The sequence below is a fragment of the Stenella coeruleoalba genome (genome assembly GCF_951394435.1).
Source record: "Stenella coeruleoalba genome assembly, chromosome: 5".
NCBI classification, from domain to species: domain Eukaryota; kingdom Metazoa; phylum Chordata; class Mammalia; order Artiodactyla; family Delphinidae; genus Stenella; species Stenella coeruleoalba.
This window is the reverse complement of record NC_137150.1, coordinates 57426324-57447943: the sequence shown is the minus strand read 5'-3', so window position 1 is coordinate 57447943 and position 21620 is coordinate 57426324. Positions and strand designations below refer to the sequence as shown.

At 35.2% G+C, this 21620-nt stretch overlaps 2 protein-coding genes across 6 annotated transcripts in view; one reads left to right on the top strand and one right to left on the bottom strand.

Annotated features, from left to right (window-relative positions):
- Positions 1–9036, top strand: part of GNB4 (G protein subunit beta 4) — a 60128-nt gene extending 51092 nt beyond the window's left edge. For both annotated transcript variants that reach the window (XM_079921297.1, XM_079921296.1), the window contains 2 exons: positions 417–633; positions 4624–9036. In XM_079921297.1, coding sequence (XP_079777423.1) covers positions 417–633; positions 4624–4730 — 324 coding nt within the window. In that variant the 3' untranslated portion in view covers positions 4731–9036. The remainder of the gene's footprint in view (positions 1–416; positions 634–4623) is intronic.
- Positions 9037–9398: 362 nt separating this feature from the next.
- MFN1 (mitofusin 1) overlaps positions 9399–21620 on the bottom strand; it is a 34186-nt gene continuing 21964 nt past the window's right edge. For all 4 annotated transcript variants that reach the window (XM_079921702.1, XM_079921700.1, XM_079921701.1 and 1 more), the window contains 8 exons: positions 20431–20557; positions 20154–20258; positions 19754–19856; positions 19385–19614; positions 17298–17450; positions 15961–16157; positions 13448–13582; positions 9399–11577 (listed from right to left, as the gene is read on the bottom strand). In XM_079921702.1, coding sequence (XP_079777828.1) covers positions 11496–11577; positions 13448–13582; positions 15961–16157; positions 17298–17450; positions 19385–19614; positions 19754–19856; positions 20154–20258; positions 20431–20557 — 1132 coding nt within the window. In that variant the 3' untranslated portion in view covers positions 9399–11495. The remainder of the gene's footprint in view (positions 11578–13447; positions 13583–15960; positions 16158–17297; positions 17451–19384; positions 19615–19753; positions 19857–20153; positions 20259–20430; positions 20558–21620) is intronic.

Genomic DNA, 21620 nt, shown 5'->3' with positions numbered 1-21620 from the left:
TGATTTTTGTTCTCTTTTATAAAATGTTTCCTATTTATTTCTCATAATGAGATTATTGGAACATTTAAGAGTATACATACATATATAAATTCTATAAATAGTAATAATTGATTTAAACATTTTAGTAAGACATATGGAGGACCAGAGCCAGGATGTTTTGAGTACTTGCTTTGTGCTGAACAGTGGGTTATGGGTACTGTGCATGTGTTATTTCATTCAGCCCTAACCAACACACTAAATTCTGAAACTAAGACTCAAGCGTTTAAGAATCTTTAGTGCCTAACATCATTCACCTGGTAAGAAACCAAGTTGGAATTTGAATCTAGGTCTGTCTTACCCCAGAGTCTATTATTACACTGCCTCACATAATTTTTGTGTACTTCTATGGAATAAATGTTTGTTGCTTTTCTTTCTAGTTTTTCCCAAATGGATATGCCTTTGCCACTGGCTCTGATGATGCTACTTGCCGGCTCTTTGACCTTCGTGCAGACCAAGAGTTATTATTGTATTCTCATGACAATATCATCTGTGGGATCACTTCCGTAGCCTTCTCAAAAAGTGGGCGTCTCCTGTTAGCTGGGTATGATGACTTCAATTGTAACGTATGGGACACACTAAAAGGAGATCGTGCAGGTTAGTAAATAAGTACACATTAGGTTTTGATTTTGTCAGGAAATGTGAAAAGGTTCCCATCGGTTGTTTCTGGGGCCCCCATGGACACCCTGGGGAATGGCAACATGGCAGTTCTCATTCATGGTCGTTGATCTTTTGAGTGCGGTTACAGTCCATAAACCATATTTATGTTTCTGTTTTCTGAAGAGTAATATCTGATTCTATATTTTCTTGTTTGGTAAGTTTTGACATAAATGAATAGTGAATATAATTTAGTATGGTCTTTTCCCAATTACAGTTCTCTTATAACCTGACAGGAAACATGGATCTTCTTTTTGGCTCAGATCTTGTATGGGGCAGGACATGGAACCACTGTCTCCCCTTAACCCCGTACTCTGTGTTCTCCCCTGCAGCTTCCAGAATATTAGCATCCAATTGTACTGGGGACTGTCATTAATAACAAATTACACAGAGTGACTTAAAATTTTTTTAGAATCAAAATTATACTCAAGGAATCAAATAGGTCTATATGGCTTGTTAGCAAAACACAGCAGTCCTCTGACCCCAGCCCATGTTCTCTGCTCCCAATGGTAGCTACTTTTAAGTATTTACTTTTATATCTTTAAAGAACATCCTGATTTTTTTTTTTTTTAACTTTTAGGCATTATCTGTTGAGGGTTTGGTTACAACATCCCTCCTCCCACCACAGCTTCCATCTTCCAGTTTTTCCCATGTAGTGAATTTGGTTTAGAACATCAGTCAGTGTTTATTACACAATTATGAATTTTTAAACAGTACTTACTGCCAAGCAGTGAGGTATATGCTGTGACTTCTTTTTTTTTTTTTTTTTTTGCGGTACGCGGGCCTCTCACTGCTGCGGCCTTTCCTGTTGCGGAGCACAGGCTCCGGACGCGCAGGCCCAGCGACCATGGCTCACGGGCCCAGCCGCTCCGTGGCATGTGGGATCTTCGCGGACCAGGGCATGAACCCGCGTCCCCTGCATCGGCAGGCGGACTCTCAACCACTGTGCCACCAGGGAAGCCCACTGTGACTTCTTTTGCTGCGCTGCTTTTGAATATTCTCTAGGGTCAAATTAATTTTTTGGCTTACATTCTTAGTTTTGATGTACTTCTCACTAATTAATCTTCAAACTTTTTGCAAGTTTTGATATGTTTGGGAGTAGATCCGTTTTCATCCCTCATTCTGGGCATTCAGTGGACGTTTTCAACCTGGAAACGTATACCCTGGAGTACTGGGAAGTTTAGGAGGCTTATTTAATTGGTTGCACTTTTTTCTCCATTATCATTCTGTTTGTAGAACTCCCATCATTCATTCATTCATTCATTCATTCTTTTTGGCTGCACTGGGTCTTCATTACTGCGCACAGGCTTTCTCTAGTTGTGGTGAGCAGGGGCTACTCTTCGTTGCGGTGCGCAGGCTTCTTGTTGCGGTGTCTTCTCTTGTTGTGGAGCACAGGCTCTAGGCATGCAGGCTTCAGTAGTTGCAGTACGCAGGCTCAGTAGTTGTGGCTCATGGGCTCTAGAGTTCAGGCTCAGTAGTTGTGGCGCAAGGGCTTAGTTGCTCCGCGGCATGTGGGATCTTCCCGCGGACCAGGACTTGAACCTCTGTCCCCTGCATTGGCAGGCGGATTCTTAACCACTGCACCACCAGGGAAGCCCAGAATTCCCATTATTCTGACGTTGGACTTCTTGGACTTTCTTATTAGTTCCTCTCATATTTTCCATCTGTCTTTTTTGCTCCATGTTCAGGGAGAAATTCTTGCCTTTTCTTTCCATGAAGCTTCTGTTAAGCTTTGGTTTTCTATTTTTGCTACCATCGTTTTGAGAGTTTTTTTTTTTAGGGCCCCCATTCTTTTTTTCATGAATAAAAGTCTTTTGTTTTTCTGGGGTCATTAATGAAAGCCTTTTTTGAAGTTTTCTTCTGAAAGCATAATCTTTTGTTTTCCAAGTTGCCTTTTTTCCCCCTTCTTTCTTATTTTTTCAGTGTCCTATTATATTTCCTTAAAACTCTGATTCTTAGCCTCTTATTTATCCTTAAGAGTGAGGCACTATAACTGTTTGAAAGCCCTCTGCACATGGTTGGGGTGTACTGACTGTAGGCCTCACTGAACAGTGATCGGGCCAGGCTTTGACTGGGGAATCTCTGATATATCTTATGGCCTTTTTCCCCTTGGGCCAGCTGTCTTCTCTGAGGTGGATTGTTCCACTTTTCTACCTGAAGTATATAAGCTGACTGACAGTTTGGGGGCTGATTTCCGGGAAGAAGCTGGGGTGCAAGACAATTAGCAAGTAAACTTACTTATTCCCCATTTTCAGCAGTTTCACCAATCTCAACTGTGCCTACTTTCTTCTAGTTAAGAGACCCTCTTTTACTCTCTCTAGCAAATAAGTCTCTAGTCTTATGTTCTGGTTCAGGATGATAAATCATCTGACTCTGCAGAGTGAAGGAAGAGACCTGGGGAGTCTAACTGATTCCTGGACACTTTCTAATGTAGCCTCAGTTTACCCCATCTTTGCCCGTGTCTGGTTCCACAGATACCTGGTTCCACTAGTATCTGACCCTTTTGGAGGTTCTGCAGTTTGCTTTTGTTTCTTGGCTTATCAGACCATTTGCTTTGAACTTAGCATTGGGGTCCACTAACACACTTACCACCATACAGCACACAAAATTTTGTTGCCACTGCTTGCTCTCATCCTTGCTGTCCTTGTGGGTGTATGTCCTTGCCCTTTTAAACACCTATACAGTTGCTGAGGTTTCTGAGGGAGTGGAGGCAATGTCAACATTACCAGGAATAATTTTCTACAGCCTCTCTTGAGACTGCAGAAAAGTTCACGGGTAAGCATTTTGCAAGTAAACTTTTGGAGATACTCTTTGAACTTTTGTTCAAAGCCAATTACTTTTTTGAGGTATTAGGTGTTTTGCTTGGATCGAATGAATTAATATCCATATCAAAATAAAAACATGTTTGTTTTCTGTATTTTTTTAAACATATGCTTGAGTTTTAGTTTTGCTTTGCTTACAGCTGTTTGGTTTCAAGTTGACTCAACTGGATACTTTCACCTTAAAATTGAAATGTGACTCATGAATTGCTAATTCATTCTTCTTTCCAATATGACTTGGAGTATTTAGTCACAATGGTCATTTTTTGTTATTTCAACCCATAATGGTAAATTTGCCTATTGCCAAACATTGCCATATTGAAGGTACTGCACAAAATATTGTTAGACAAGATGAACTTCTGTTCCTAAGATTGGGTGAAAATGATATGCTTAATTACATATGGAGATAATGAAAACTCAAACAGTATATTAAAGAAAAAATTCTTTTTGAGAATTTGATATATTCTAATTTTTCTCTTAAATCTTTACTTTTCTCATCTTCCTCTCAAATATTTGGGAATATTTAATTTTATCCTGTGTAGTGGTCAGAAGATCAAATAGGTTAAATATACAAAAGAAAACTAAGACTAGATGAGTTTGATGGTTTCAGAAAGTTATGACCAAAACATTCCAGGGTTTGGTGGTTAAAAGAATAAAGTAAATAAATTATGTTGTTATTTTTGGAAGTGGTAGTATAAGTCAGCTTCATTCTCATGTTTTTGTTGTTCTGGTGGTAAAAGTTCATTGAACATTTAAAATTTTGTTTTTGTTGAAAATAGCATAGCTTATTGGCAAAATTTAGAAGTATCATGAACTTATTAGAGATGTAAAATAAAAGACTACATGTTGTTGAATAGATGATTTTGAACATAAGCATAATTATAAAATAATTTTTCAAAAATGAAAAACACAATTTGATGCACATGTCAGAAGTTCACGGAATACAAAGAATTTTATTTTACCTACATGCCCACCTTACCCCTGGCACTCAGTCTCTCAACTCAGGGGAACCTGTTAGCTTTTAAGTACTCTCCCAGATCTTTTATGCATACACTTGTTTAATTCTAAAACTTGCCCATTGCTAACTTTTTACTGAACTTTTGTTTTTCAGGTGTTCTTGCTGGTCATGACAACCGTGTCAGCTGTTTAGGTGTAACTGATGATGGCATGGCTGTGGCAACAGGGTCTTGGGACAGTTTTCTTAGAATCTGGAATTAACAGCACAAATTTTCTGTTCTCCACTGATACCTGGAGAAGTCAGTACTACAGCCTATAGCTGTGCAAAAGAATTTACCTTATATTTGCAGGTGAAGATTTTTCTATTATTATATACAAAAAGAAGCTTTCAGTAAACTACAAAACAAAAAAAGGTGAAAACAAGGTAAAGGTGCTTGCTGAGATCAGGACCAGTGTATTAATTTGAGGAGTTGAGCTAATTTAACCTTGATGAATTTTTGCTTGTACTGTCTAATTCTTTTTCTTTGTGTAGAACAGAATGTACACATTATAGCAGCCTATCATGTTTGAGAGTATGTGTTTGCATTTTTTAAGAACTACATTTTTAACCTTGTATACCTTAAAAAGTGTCATAGTTTTGAGTTTTATAGTGGAGGAACCAGGCACAGTAATAGATGGAAGTGATACCATTGATGTGTGTACTGATATTTGAAGCAAGTCCCCTTGTATTCCGACCATTTTGATCTAAAAGAGATCCTGGTTGCTTACTGTTTAAGAATGCTGACAGGCCTAGGTACCACTGAGGGGAGTCCTTGTGAATATCATTAGTTTCTGCAATATCCTCTGCCATCTTATCAATTTAAATTAGTGCTCATGTTTAGTCTTTTGAAGGGGACATAATCTGATGGCCAGGGAATAGAGATCTCACTCTGAAATTTTAGACATACATAAGAAACTCGTATTATATTAATTGGTAGATAGCAGTAATCACATGAGAATGGTTTCTTGTTATTTTAAAAAGCTGGTTATGATCAAATGACACTTAGGTAGCATTCGAAATAGCTGGGCTTTCCTATTGATTTCATATTCTAGAACTGAGTTTGTAAGGTGCACTCATTTCAGCAGATTGATGAACATTTGGACTGTCCTTGCATCTGAAAGATTTTTCCCAGTGTTCTCCATCAGTGTGTATCTAGGTAGGAAAAATAATGTGATGGCATTACGTTTTTCAAAGAAGTATAAAATCTAACCAGTCACCAGGTCTGACTAGTTATAATCATTAAGAAAGTTGCTTTATGAATTTGTTCACATAATATAAAATCTGAATTGATGTTAACTTTCCGTGCCTTCAAAAATTTAAAAAGCAGACATTCAAGCTTTTTGATCTTCTGTAATATTTCCTCCCATTAGCACAAAATATTGGTTTCTAAGTGGTTTTGCTTCAAAGGATACCAAGATCAAAGTGACCCCCACTTTAAAGCCAAAAGAAGATTCTAAGAGCAGTTCTTGAAGGGGTCAGAGGAAAATACTAAGCAATTCCTCTGCTTGTCAGTGATATAATAATGTGTGTATTACTAGAACGGGCCCCCTTGAACTTAAACAGAGATCCTTGACCCTTGGATTTCTCTCTTAAAAATAATCTAAATGATTGACAGTAGAAGATTGTTAGTCTTCTTTGATGGTAAAGTCGTGGGGTTTTTCTGATGTAGAAGTGCATTGTGTTTTGTAACAGTAAACTGTCAGTAACTGTTGAGATAGGTCTGTTAACTTTTGATCACCTGTAACCCTAACCTAAATACTCCCAAATTTTACTTGTAAATTTTCATTTTTATATTGTGGATGTGCTAATAAGTGCATCAACCATAATGAAATAAGTAACTGTTTTAAGATACTAAAAAGAATAAAATGGGAAAAGGAAGATTTATAGGACCAAAAAAACAGACTTGTAGATGGCAGGCATGAATGTATATTTATATACACATTCAAGATTTCTATGAGCTTTAGCTGTTAATGTTTGTGGACTATTTATATCACTTCATAAAGAGCAGCTCTTTGAGATAAGGCAAGAATACTTCAAAGGGACATATTCATATCCAAAAATAGAGAGGGGTGAGGGTTTACCATGTAGTTCAGCAATTTATTCCAAAATCCTCTTCAAGAGAGCACTTCTACCATGTGCAAAATAGCCTTATATATATAAAAAGAGAGTATCTCCTCTACTTTGAAAGTGGTTCTAGTAACAAGATACTTTAGTCAGAGGCACACAGACTATGAGAAGTCTGTGGTCTTCAAAATGTTAATAAAAGTGATTTAATGTTATTAAAGTTTTTGTAGATAGTTAAAAAGCAATTCCCATAATTAAATATGTATTAGGCAACTGAAAATTAACCACTACTACGGCTGTTATGACCGTATTATACATATGACCGAATGGTGACCTCATTACCACGTTAACTTACTACTTAAACCGTTGTTTAGTGATATGGGTTCCAGTTGCTAAATATTTGTTTCTTTGCAGTTTGAGTTCATCTGCTCATCTAATTCTTTTGTGCATAAGAACTTCCTAAAGTCAGTATAATTTGTAGAAGCACAGTACAGTTTGAATCTCAGTTTTTCAAAACTTAAAAAAAATATGGCCAAAAGTAGTTTTAAGGAATTTTATCAATATTGCAGTTCTGGTGCCTGATTTTTTTCTATTTACCTAAGAAACATTTAAACGTCATGCGCCTCAGTTAGGTTTATTTGTAGAGTCTTTAATCACTTTGTAAAGAACAGGTTTTTTTAAGATGTGGCAAGAATATTTTAAAGGCACATACGCTTTTCTAAAACAAAGTGGAGTGATTGCCATGTGCTTCAGCAAATCATCCCATAAACCTGCTCAAGAAAGCACTTTGTGCTCTCAGCAAGAACATCACCTCCACTTTGATGGACAGGCCTCAATTTTGGCAGCTATGCTATCAGAGATTTAGACTAAATATCCAAGATCCCTCCCTAGCTCGGATTTTTATAGTTGAGTCTGTGGTTACAACAGCATATTGAATTCCATCTTCAGAGAGGCAAAGATTTAGGCTTAATATTTCATGAGATACTTAAGTATCAAGAGATACTTAATTCTTCAAGAGAGCCTAGTAAGCCATCTCCTTATCTTAATTTAGACTCAGTTGAACTGATTAATACTGCATGATGATAGTAAACTAGTTTCCTAGACATAACGGAGGTAGCTGCTTCTGGAATATGTTAAGTAATTTTAAAGTTAACATATTGAAAGAGAAATGGATCTTGGCTTCTCCAGGTGACAAAGTGAAATTTTTATTGTTGCAAAAAAAAAAATACTGTGCCAATATTATATAACTAACCTTCTCCAACACTTTTGATGTCTTAGATTTAGTAATATTATTAAGACTTTTAAAAATGAAGACATTCATGGAAATTTATGCTTGATCATTGGTGAATGTCTCACAGTTTAAAGTACAACAGTTGAATACTTGTGGCTTACCTGTTGATGTGTTTAAACGTTAATGGAAAGTGATTAAACAATCTCCCAAATGGGCCTATGATTTTAATAATAAACATGTTCTTTCTAAAATCTTCACAGTGTGAGTCAGACTTAAAAACATTTTTAAATTAAGTACTATGTTCAGTTTCTAATTTCCCTTTTGCCACTGTGGAAAGCAAAATTTTGAAGCGTTTCTTACCTCCTGTTAGAATTTTTAAAACACCCACCAGTCAGACTATCTTGTGAGAAATGGTATCACAGTGAATAAAATTGGTATTTTAAATTAGGTTAAGTAGAATGTGAAGTACCCTTCATATTTACTAGTTTTTCTCCCATTGTTCATTGTAAGTTGCCTTAAATTCACTGATATATTTAAAAGTATTGGTTATAATAGGTACTCAGTAAAGTGGTCTGTAGTTGAATGTCTAAGCTAGCATTGTTTTAAAAAGTAATTTATTAATCAGAATGATGGTACACCTTGTGTTTAGCAAATTTGTTTGCATGTTGATAAAATTTCCTAAGTCTTTTTTCTTAAATCCAATTGATCCTACAAAATAGTTGATTAATGCAGCATATGAAAAAGCTGGTTATATGTTTCAACTGGTGTTAAATGTGCCTGACAGAATCTTACATCATACAGTATTTTTTAATTAATAGAACTTCAGTGATATACTTGGTAGATATTTCAAGCCTTTTCTGTGTCTTACACAATGGTGCTCTATCCTATTGTTTTCTCTTTTCAAAGAAGCATCTGAACACTTGCATTTGCATATTCTTATCCAAAGGCATTCATGTCTAAGTGGGTTTTTTAAGTTGATTAAAATGTTTTTCTTCACCTAGAATGGTTTCTACAACAGCTGTGGCCAACTGAATCTGAATGTCAGTAGTTTGTGGGAAAGGTGAATGTATTAGATTAAAGCTCTTAGAAAAAAGCTTTAAACCAAACTATGGACTTGTATCATGATTTAACAGTATTCTTGAATCTTTCTTGCAGTAATTTGTTCCTTTAGTTGTACAGTAGCTCTGTGAAATAATGTTGCTGTGAATTGATACTGTAATCAATAAAGTGCTTTTAACAGATTTCATGTAGCATGTTTTGATTTTTAGTAGAATTACTTTTAAGTCCCAGAACTAAACTCCAAGCCCAATAGTTCATGTTCAGTTCTAATTCCTTTATCTAAACATTGGTAATTATTTTCTTCATGAAAAATGAATGGGCTGCTGGAAGCAAGGAAGAGACTGGAGTGCCACTGACCTATTCTGTAGTACTGTGAATGTTAGCCTACTGTTAAAAGGCCACAGATTTTCATCAAAATGTCATTTTTTTCCCTTAAAGTTCCCTTAGGAAAAACATGAGCAGGTCTCCCCAAGATAGCCATAAAAATCATTAAAAGATTAAAACTCACTAAATGCCAGTATAAATGCTACATTTATCAACTATCAGGCAAACATTTTATTTTCACCTTGCATACTTATAAAAAATCTAGTTTTGTAAAAAGTTGAAGGTTACACAAAGTTTATAAATAATCCTGCAAACATACATAGTAGACAGTCAAGTAAATGTGCAATAACTTTGAACGCCAACAGCTACAATTCTTTTTAATTCATGGGCTTGGTCATAGGTGCACTTATTATCCCTAAGCATAAAGGCTGGGCTTCATTACTTTAGTGTCCCATTTCCAACACTCATATTTTCAAGCTTGATCAGGCGGAACTGGATTCAAACTAGTGATGAAAAACTTAGTATAAACTTACTACAGGAGAATCACACTACACTATTCTGTAGTTCCCAAACTTCAGCATGCATCAGATCACCTTGAGGGCTTGTTAAACCAGAGATTCCTGGTCCCCAAACCTAGTATTTGATTCAGTAGGTCTTAGGATGAGACCCAAGAATGCAATTCTTTCTTACAACTTCCCTAGTGTAGTGCTACTGTTGACTGAGGGACTAAATTGCGAGAACCACTGTACTAATGAGGTGATACCAAACCACTATGCTATTTCAAAAGTTCAAGTACTTGCATATAAAGATTAAGACCCCCCCCCAAAAAAAAAGATTAAGGCCTTGAAATTGTAAACTTAATTAGCAGTACGCAGTCTTAGACATGTTTTTCATGTTGCAATTGTTACCTAATCCCACTTCTTGGTGGCTTGTATCATTTTTTGGTTATAAAGCAACAATATTAGCCATAAATGAATATTTATTTGGATTTGAATATTGCATTCTAATATCCGATTTGCATAAAAAATATTTTTGAAAGCCTTCTATGGCCTAAATAATATTTTCTCCTTAAAATATCCTGGAAAACAGTGTTGCACCTGTTGTGAAAAGACTGAGTAGCATCCAGGAGCCTTAAAGGCAGAGAAAAAGAAGTACTGAGTATTAAAAGAAAAAAGCATGAAATGTTATCCCTCCCATGGAAAAGCAGCATAAACTATACTTGCCAAATGTGTTGTGTCTTCTGGGATTGTGCCTTTCTAACAAGCATCTAGGTGATGCTGATTTGGTGGTCCTCAAAACTACGTTTTGTGTAGCAAAGCCTTAGAATGTCAGTTTTTTAATGTTTCCATATAACTTTTCTATTAGTTTTTAACATAGAAACAAACAATACTTGAACTCATAAACATTTCATTAAGGTAAAAAACATAATTTTTAACCGTGACCTGTCAAATTCATACAATGTTTAAAAGCCACTCCGGGGGACAACCCAGCAGTATCCTTGGCAAATACTTTCTAAAGAACAGCATTTGTACATGACTGTAGCCACCCAAAATTCAGATCTCCCATATCTCTGGCTATTTTTATCACTTCAAACTTAACTCTTAAAACTGAGATAGAAAGCTTTCCTTACTGGAATCAGAGCTGAGGCTGGAAGTGTTTCTTGAGAAGCATGAGAAAACTATTTAGACGCAAATACCTTTATAAGGACTCTATAATAACAAACCTATATACTGTTTTACATCAATTTTAATAGGAATAAAAGAGGGAGTAAAAACAGCATTATTAGTGGTTTACATACCTGCCAGGATGCAAAAGTGATTGTAACCTGCATAAATAATACACTCAAGAACATTCCACACTCCTTTGTGGTTAGAGCAATGCAGTTTATAAAACAAAAATGTGACTATTCCCATTGAAATAGGCATCAAAAATTCGTTTTGAGAAAGAAGATGAAAGGAGCATTCTCTAACTCCTGGATGCCAGGAAGCAGAGTTTTTCAGAATCAAAAACAAAGAGAGCCCTAATTAAGAGCAAGGCCCCACCCCGCAGGGGTCAGAGAGTTGGTTCTTTAAACTAATTCATCATTTTCACATATCAAAGGATTTTTCTTTACCCAAAATTAAAACTAAAGAGACAACACTTTTCAGAAATGCACACACCCTGAGATAGATCAATACCAGAATCTACTCAAGGATTTGCTATTTAGGTATAGTTAGTATAATTCATATTTAAAGTCACTTCATAAAAATAACTGTCCCCATCTTCCAAGTTCCATCTTGTATCATGATCACCAAAGCAATCTCTATTGTTAAGATTCTTCTTCATCGCTTGAATGTAGAAACTGCTTAGTAAAATTCTCCAGCTCGTTTTCAAGTTGAACAGCTTTATTTCTAATTTAAAAAAATGAATAAAACACCAATCTAATCATAAAGGTCAAGGAGAAAAAATGCATCCCATGCAAATCTTAAAAAAAAATCACTAGCCAGCTGTTGCTACATTTGTCTGAACTCACATCATCAACTCTTTTTAAAGCATTTATTGTATGTGCTACTGTAACTTTGCAATAAACACAGAATCCAATGGCCAGAAGAAAGGTATACTGAGATAAAATCTTTAATAAGAATGAAAAGCCTAAGAGACAGTGGAGTCATATCACCTTACATGGGAGTTACATCCTAAGTCACATAAAGACATAATTGTTCTTGAATTCCCGTTAAGAATAAAGCGTAGAATAAGTGGTTTTATGTATACACAAAGTAGCTGGTAGATGTCAAAGGACCATAGTTACCAAAAATATTTTTTTTAAATATTAAAATTGTACTTGATGCAGCCAAATGCCCATAACAAGAGGGAAAACAATGTAAATTGACAGGGGAATGCAGGTTTGTATCTCCCATTCTCATACTCTGCCAGGGCACACACACATACTTAAATGAGTTTCTCTCTTTTCTTGGTCCTGTTTTGTTTGTTGCTGAGTGCATATGGTCAAGGTCATAAGTTAAATGTTCTTGTGAACTCCACTGTATATTTCTTCAAGTAATGCTCCTGAAGCATTAGTTAAGTTAAATTATATCTGAATGGCTAAAAGCCTAATTTAGTAACAAGGGAGATTCCAAATATTATGTTAATAATATTCTAAACTTATTATGTTAACATTATTCTAAACTTTCCTATTAGAAGAATTAGCAGATCAAAAATGTTGATACTTATTCAAGTCAGTCCTGCCAAAATCTGAAAGCTACATAAGTACCAATAATCTATTTTATCAGTTATGGCTTTTTACTATAGCAAGATGAAAAATATTTAAAAACCTACCTAGGTTAAAAAAAAATTTCTATTGGATATAGTTTCACCAAATTTGAAAAGCTGTATTTGGGATGACCTAACTTAAAATAGGAGCAATGGAATATGTGAAATTAACTTGGGTGTATTTGTGTGTGAGAAGTGATGCTCGGGTTTAAGTGATAGGCAGTCACCTTTTTCAGAGACCCTGAAATGGAGATGCAATGAGAATGTGACTGCTAAATCTTAATCTTTTCAGATTAAGATACCAGGGATGGACACTATCACAGGTGTTTTAAGTATAATGTCCCAAAATCCACGTCATAAGGACAGCCTCTCCAATTTGCAGGCGTTGCAAACTGTTTTTATATAGGCAACTGTATGTAGCATGTGCCCTGGTAAGTAGCAGCAGGAAGTAAATGATGCTTAATGATTCTACCAGACTTGTAGGTGAGCCAGCTAATGGGTAATAAAGCTGAAAGAACTGCCAAGAAGTATAGATCTCGTGGTGATACTTCTGGTCTTGACCCCCAAAGCACAATTTATTTAGACTCCAAAGAATCCATGGCAAATCATATTAAACCAGAATTCCACACTATATTAGGATATCTTGTTTACTTCCGTTGCTTCAAACTTAAGTATACCTAACAGTCCCCAATGAGAAGAAAAGCTATGGGTCTTGGATATGTAGGACTGAAAATTCATACTCATACTTTTAATTACAAAACTTCTGCTCTGAATAAGGACTAGTATAGCTTAACATAGAGCTATAAGCTTAGATCTAAAAAATTCCTTTAAATTCAGATTTGTTTTTTTGTTGTTGTTCAAATTAGCTTTCATTGAAACTGCAAAATTACAATTAAGCCAATGCAGAAAGCCAAAAATTTTAACATAAATTTGCTAGTGATTTTACATAATTATATTTTGGTAATGAAACCAATAAATGTTCATATTATTAAGGACAAAAGGTTCAAATACCTTAAGCGCTTTGAATTGTTCTGTATTTTCTCCAGTTGATCTATCTCTTTGGATAATCTGGCAATTTCCTCTTCTAGATGTCTTTGTGTAATATCAACTTGTTGGCACAGGCGAGCAAAAGTGGTTGCCATTTCCCTTCAAATAAAAAATAATTTTATCAGCAGTCATGAATGTCTTTTAAAATGAATAAGCTTTCATTTAAAGTTTATATTAAAAAAAGAGATCACAAGTTTAAAAAATTCCCAAAAATATAAGGTATCAAAGAACACGGCTAAGAATGGTATGAGGGAGGGTATGGCACTTGTAAGCTTAATATGACTGTGGGCTTAATTTCATCTGGCCTCAAGACAAATGCTCAGTGGGTAATAACATTACTCTGCCATATTGCTGTAAATATGAATAAGCTATAAAAAGGCAAAGGATGGGTGTATTTCTTCAGAAGCATAATAAGCCTTACTCTTGTCCCCTGCCTATAGAAATAAATTACTGAGAACAGGAAAGAAAATTTCATGAACTTATGTGACAGTCAAAAATACTTTAAACTATAGCAACATTTAACCACATTTCTAAAACAAAAGGGCTGTATTTAATTTGTGTGCTAGTTAATATGTTAACTTTGGAAAATATATTTATATTTTTGCAACTTGGAGCATGCCTGGTAGGTGTGTACCACTGGAATTTGATGAACTGACTTGTTTTTCTCTGCAACTATTCTCCTGCGCATCTTCATCTTTCCCAGGGTCCTTTCCCCCTCCATTCTCCCCTATCTGACCAAATACCAATATAAGACAAATGAAGCATCTTTTTATTTTAATATTTTATTACATTAATATTTAGCTAGTAGTAGTAGTATTATTTTAGCTAGTATTATTATTATTTTTAGCTAGTATTATTTTAACCGGAGTAATTATTTGAGGTTGCCTCCATTAGAGTGTAAAGTCCTCTAAGGAAGAATACAAGTTATCTTTAGCTTTTAATTTCCCATAAGTTCTAGAGTATTTATTGTCACACGGTAGGCAATTAATAAATGTTTGATGATGAAATGAATAGTAAGCTTCATTAATTCTGTTTTTATGAATGTGAGCCTCAGCTGATTTTGTTTGGAGGTCCAGTTTATCCTCATTAAAGAAAAAGATCTTAGTATAAATAAATCAAAATTAACAGTTATATAAAATAGGAGCTCAATAAATATTTGGTAAATGAGTGAACTAATTCAGTGGTCTCAGTTCTGTGCCCCCATTGCTTCCATTCCCTATAGCTCTAACTTAACTAGGTTAGTACAGGCTCTGATCTTGTGTCTGAAACAGTTTAATCTCCCTGCAATTCTTGTCTCCTGAGTCTAAACCACTTTACACACCACACCACTGCAAAGTTATCTGTTCTAGAGCTAAATGTTAATGATATCACTCCCAGGGTTCCTAATTATCCAAACCTCAGTCCTAGTGTTAGGTTTATACTTGAATGGACCCCTTCTTATGTACACATCTGCCACACTGAAATTATCTCACGTTTCTGAACACATTCCTTTTCCCCCAACCTTCTTGCCTTTGGTTTGAGCTGTCTTCTCTGTCTTGCTCGTTCTATTTTGATGTTCAAGTCTCATCAGGCTACCTCTCCTCTAGGAAACCTTTGCTGATCCACTATCCTTCATGATTTCAGATTCTAGGGACTTCCCTGGTAGCAGAGTGGTTAAGAATCCGCCTGCCAATGCAGGGGACACGGGTTCGAGCCCTGGTTCGGGAAGATCCCACATGTCGTGGAGCAACTAAGCCCATGTGTCGCAACTACTGAGCCTGCGCTCTAGAGCCTGTGAGCCACAGCTACTGAAGCCTACGTGCCTAAGAGAAGCCACCACAGTGAGAAGCCCACGCACCGCAACAAAGAGTAGCCCCCCACTTGCCACAACTAGAGAAAGCCCACACACAGCAACGAAGACCCAATGCAGCCAATAAATAAATAAATAAATACATAAATACTCAATGCCATTTAAAAAAAAAAGATTCTACAGCCTCACATTATGAAGCTCTCATTACTTTTCACTTTTCACCTTTTATTATAATTATGTACATGTTGTTTCTTCTATTAAATTGCAATCATCTTTAGCTCAGAAAACTTTCTAATTCAGCTCTCAGGGGCACTCTAATACAGAATATTATGCATTGATTTGACTGGAGTTCTATATGTTTTTACTAAATCAATGAAACAAATATTTAAGATACATAAACTTGGTGGACCCAGGTATTTATTATTATAATAAAATTCTCTTGAGTTTTAAAAAATCATGCCTTTAAACCTACAAATCTGGGCTATAATAGTAAAAATAAATTACGTACCACCATGCATTTTGAGCCCACTTGTTTGGTATCATTCTGTGTTTTCCACTTTGGTGGCAATTATAAAATGTGTTCATGTTGTGATAATTCTTTGAGCTGTACTCTTATTTCTGCATTTCTGCATGTATGTCCTACTTCAGTAAAGGTTTAAAACAAAAATAGATGAATCTTGCAACTTACTGTTGTACTTGGTGGCTGCAGTTGGCGCTTGTGAAGCTAACAATCAGCTGCAGTTTTTCAGTTGCATAATTCACAAATTGCTGTTTAAAGGCTCTCTCTTTGGCACGGGTGGTCCAAGTCAGCCTTTCATAAAGATACAAAGCTCCATACATACTTAATGAAACAGATATGAGTTTCCAGCCTACAGTTTTCCAAATCTGTAAGATAAATTCACAGCTTACTTTAAGAAAGAAAAATACCACTAGGGAGATTGTACTAAAAGGCATTTTAGAAAACTCATTGGCTCCCTACAGGTCTTTGAGTCAGATCCATTTTTTAAAAATGTATATTCCTTCTCTATGAGAAAATATGAAATTACCGGAAATCAAGCCAAAAAAAGGAGCAGCACATAAATACCAGGCAAGAACTTTTATAACCTGCCAGGCATTTGGTAAGCTGATTAAATGTATCTCAAAAAGGGATGTTAATTTAGGTCAAAGGTTTAAAAAACCAAAATGAACTGTATATAAAATAGTTAACTGGGAGTTCCCTGGCAGTCCAGTGGTTAAGACTGCATGCTTCCACTGCAGGGGGCACAGGTTCGATCCCTGGTTGGGGAACTAAGATCCCACATGCCGCGTGGTGTGGCCAAAAGAGAAAAAAGAAGAAAAAAAAGATAACCAACAAGGACCTACTGTATAGCACAGAAAACTATACTCAATATTTTGTAATAACCTATAAGGGGAAAGAATCTGAAAAAGAATAGAGATATATATATTTGTGTAACTAAATCATTCGCTGTACACCTGAAACACAACATTGTAAATCAACTATACGTCAATAAAAACAAACCAAAATAAACCTATGCTGTTAATGATATGAAAAAAACTTTTAGCATATAAGAACTACTACAAAAAATAATATTTAATACTTTAAGGCAGATCCCTTTGGTATTTGGAGAAGGCTAGATAAGGGACCTGGATCATTCCTGTTACTCCAATGCACAAATATTGTGTCTTCGTGTGCTGTGATGTAAAAGTAGGAAGTATTGTTTATGTTGTGGTAATCATTTCACAATATATACATACATTAAATCATGTCATACACCTAAAACTAATACTATTTTATATGTCAATTATATTTCAATTAAAATTTTTTTTAAATATTTATTTTTAAGATTAGACTTGTGAAACTCAATTCACTAATTTTAACTTACAACTTTTCATGTCATCTTATAGATCCTGGAAACTGAAGTAAATATATCTTTCTTTTCCTGATCTAGCAGGTAGCTTTGCAATAATTTCAATTTCAATTACACCAAAAAATACTGTTTCAAAAAAAAAGTTACTATTTCTTACCACTCCTCCAACAACAATGATGCCCATAGACGTTCTAGACGTAAGAGAGGCTAATGCTGTTATTAAGGTAACCATGAGTTCTTCCTGTGACGCATTATCTGGTGTTGCTGGATTGGTAGGAGCAGTGGGAGTAGAAGCTAAAGATCTGGGAAGCTAATAAGGTTGGGGGGGGAAAGGATTAATTCAATTAAACCACTACAAATGGAAAAGTTACATTTACAAAATTCGACTGTATTCTCTTTTAAAATTACAGTAGTAAATCTACAAAAAGAATGACTCCAATTAATGAGTTTACCATAAATACATGAAGAAAATAAAAATGGTCTGAAAGTTATCTCCTGTGACATGGACCAATGATATCATGAAGAATGAATTTTCATAACATACAATGAGTCTACCTAAAACAACAAGCCTTCAACTCTCAAGTGAAATTAAAACTGTATATAAAAAAAATTTTTTTACACCAAAAAAACAATCCTTAAAAAAAAACTGGACTTCAAATTTAAAACCTTTTGAATTCCCTGGCGGTCCAGTGGTTAGGACTATACGCTTTCACTGCCGAGGGCCTGGGTTCAATCTCTGGTTGGGGAACTAAGATCCCACAAGCTACGTGGCCAAAAATAAAAAATAAAAATTAAAAAAAAAAAATAAAATAAAAGCAAAGTTAAAATCTTTTACACTTCAAAATACACCATAAGAAAATTAAAAGGCAAGCTACAGACTAGAAAAACATACGTATTTGGAAATCATGTATCTGATAAAGACTTGTATGTATCTGGAATATATATAAAGAACTCCCACAAGTCGATAAGAAGCCAAATAACCTAATTTAAAAATGGACAAATGATTTGAATAGACATGTTACAAAATAAGATACACGAATAAGCACATGAAAAGATGTTCAAAATCATCAGTCATTAAGGAAATACAAATCAAAACTACAATGAGATACAACTTCACATCTGCCATAATAAAAAAGATGATAACAGGTCTTGATGAGCATGTGGAGAAAGGGAACCTTAATACATTGCTGGTGGGAATGTAAAATGGTGCAGCTGCTTTGGAAAACAGTTTAGCAGTTCCTCAGAAAGTTAAACATGGAGTTACCATGTGGTCCAGCAATTTCACTCCTAGACATATATACTCAAGAGGAATGAAAACAGATGTCCATATAAAAACAGTCTATGAGTATTTAAAACATCATTACTCATAATAGCCAAAAAGTACAAACAACTCAAATGTCCATCAATTGGTGAATGGATAAATAAAATGTGTGATATCCATAATGGGATATTATTCATCCAAAAAAAGAAATGGAGTATTGATACATGCTACAACATTCATATACCATGATGACAAACCTTGAGAACATCATGCTAAGTGAAAGTAGCCAGTCACAAAAGGCCACATTTTGTGTGAGTCCATTGATATGAAATGTCCTGAAGGGTAAAAATGGTAGCTAGAGAAACCTGACTAGCAGTAGGGCTGGAGGTGGAAATGACAACTGACTGCAAATGGGCACAAGGGTAGCCTTTGGGGTGACAGACATGTTCTAAAACTGGATTGTGGCGATGGTTTTACAACTCTGTAAGTTTTCTGAAAACTTATTGAATTGAGGGACTTCCCTGATGGCGTAGTGGTTAAGAATCCGCCTGCCAATGCAGGGTACACAGGTTCGAGCCCTGGTCCAGGAAGATCCCACATGCCGCGGAGCAGCTAAGCTCATGTGCCACAACTACTGAGCCTGCGCCCTAAAGCCCATGAGCCACAACTACTGAGCCCATGTGCCTAGGGCCTGTGCTCCGCAGCATGAGAAGCCACCACAATGAGAAGCCCAAGCACCGCAACGAAGAGTAGCCCCCGCTCGCTGCAACTAGAGAAAGCCCACGCACAGCAATGAAGACCCAACGCAGCCAAAAAGAAAAAAAAATTAATTAATTAAAAAAATTATTGAATTGATAAATTCAAAAAAGTTTTTAAAAAGAGACTCTAAACTGGTAGAATCAGATACATACCTGTATAGTACAGCAATAACCACCTAATAAAAAGCCTACTCAAAAAAAATATATATATAGATATATATATACCTGAAAGATAGGCTCTGATAATCCTAGAAGCACCCGCTGAGCATTTGTAGGACCCAAGAAACGATGGACAAGGGAGGACCAGCCCAAGGAAAAATGAAATACAATATCCTCTTGAAAATCTGAACATAACTTGTGGCAATTTAGGTCATAGCTGAGATCAAATTTCTTGCAAGGAATCAGTGTATGTAGTTTATTCTGTATACCAGCTGGAAGTAATGGCTTCAAATTTTCTAGAAAGAACCGAATTATGATATTTTAGTTAACAACAGTAAATAATATTTTATAAAATATCTAAAGGATTTTATAATAAATCTTTTAACAACGACATAAAGAAAAAACTACACACAAACTTGCAGACATAAATATTACCAATAATTTCTTGCTGGGATTGAAGCATTGAAGCATTGACTTCATTGGTGCACCGATCAGCCAAATTTCTTCCCATTCCATCTTCTATGTGCTTATTTAACTCCTGTTAACAATGGTAAATGTCCACGTTATTTTTTTCTCTAGAATATATGCAGATTTTATTAAAATGTCAAAAAAGTAGTAAACACTAAAATGATCTTATTCTTTTCTAAGATGATAATTCTTCTGTGTACTTTATAGTTTAGATTTATTACAAGAGTGCACAGGAGATGTAATAGTTTAATCATGTACTGATTGCCATGAAGACACTAAAATGGCCAAACCACTAAAGAGTGGAATAAGAGTCAGAATAAGATAAGGAAACTGTATCTGAATAACATTTAACTACAATTTAACTTACATTTTTATATACTTTCAATACACTTGGAGTAGGATGAAACTCAGAACAAAATTCATCAACCAAAACAGAGAGTCGACAAATTTCATCTGTCATTGCACATGAAACCTAAAAATATTAAAAAATCAGAATTAAAATATTTAAACAAGATTACCAACTACTCAAAAAAATTAAATTGAAAAAACTTAAATATTCCTTTAAGGTAACAGATACCATTTCTAGCATTATCAAAAGTATTTCCATTCCCAGATATTATAATCACAAAGCTAATGTTACCCACCTTATTTGCAACCTCCTCTGTAACCTCCCTGATTTTTTTCTTAACATCCAGTGTTAAAAGGTTCATCTGGTTTCGGATAAAGTCCAGTCTATCAATTTGGTCTTCCCTCTCTTCTATTGAATAAACCCTATTATAGTATGAAAAGTAATTAATATTCAGGGTGTATTAAAGTCCCAAAGAAATTAAGTACAAACACTCACTTATATATTGAACCATCTGTTAGCACGATAGAAGAAAAAAAAATCTTGTATTTCAACATCTAAAAGGATTCAAATAATATTTCACTTATAAAATGTTTTACAGATGATTGGATATAAACTGTCTCTCTGCTCATGTGGTACCTGAATCCCACAAAGGATTAATAAGGATGCTAAATCTCCACCCATTTCATAGATATGAACAGTCAAAACAGAACTAACTCAATATTAAGTCTACTTAATAAACAGGGGCCAGTAAACAGCACTCTGCAAGCCCAATCCAGCCATCTGCTAGTTTCTGTTAAAGTTTTCTTGGAACACAGCCACAAGCATTCATGAACCTATTGTGTATATGGCTGCTTTTGCTCTAAAACCGCAGAACTGAGTAGTTGCCAAAGAGACAGTATAGCCTACAAAGCCTAGAATATTTACTATCTGCTAAAATTTGTCAACCCCTGGATGATATAGGAAAATAAAAGCCTGAGATCCTTTTAAGATCATCTTTCCCAAGACATCTGTTCCCAAGGCATGATTATACGAACCACCCTCAAATCACATCTTTTTTGTGCTACGTTTATTTCAATGTCCTATATTTTTATAAAAATTAAGGTCAATCCAGTGGACGAATACTTACTTTGGCTACCATAATAAAGCAACTGAGCTCACTATACAGAAACAGTGTGCATAGGGCCAGAGATCAGAATCTGGGTTCTGATCCTTGAGTTTTATATGCTGCAAATTCTCTAATGTTGTACATAATGCATTCCTGCTAAAGTGTCAAAATTAGGCAACAGACCTAGATATGAGTGGAGTTTTGTTCTCAGCAAGATCAAATACATTTAAAATCCCCAATTTTATATCTTGGATTTAATCTTAGATTCTTTATATCTTCCCATTGATTGGCTTAAGCCCACTTAAAGGTCCAATTGAGGCTTAACATCATTATGCTTATAACATCTAATAACATCTTAATCTCTGTTTCAAGTACACCAA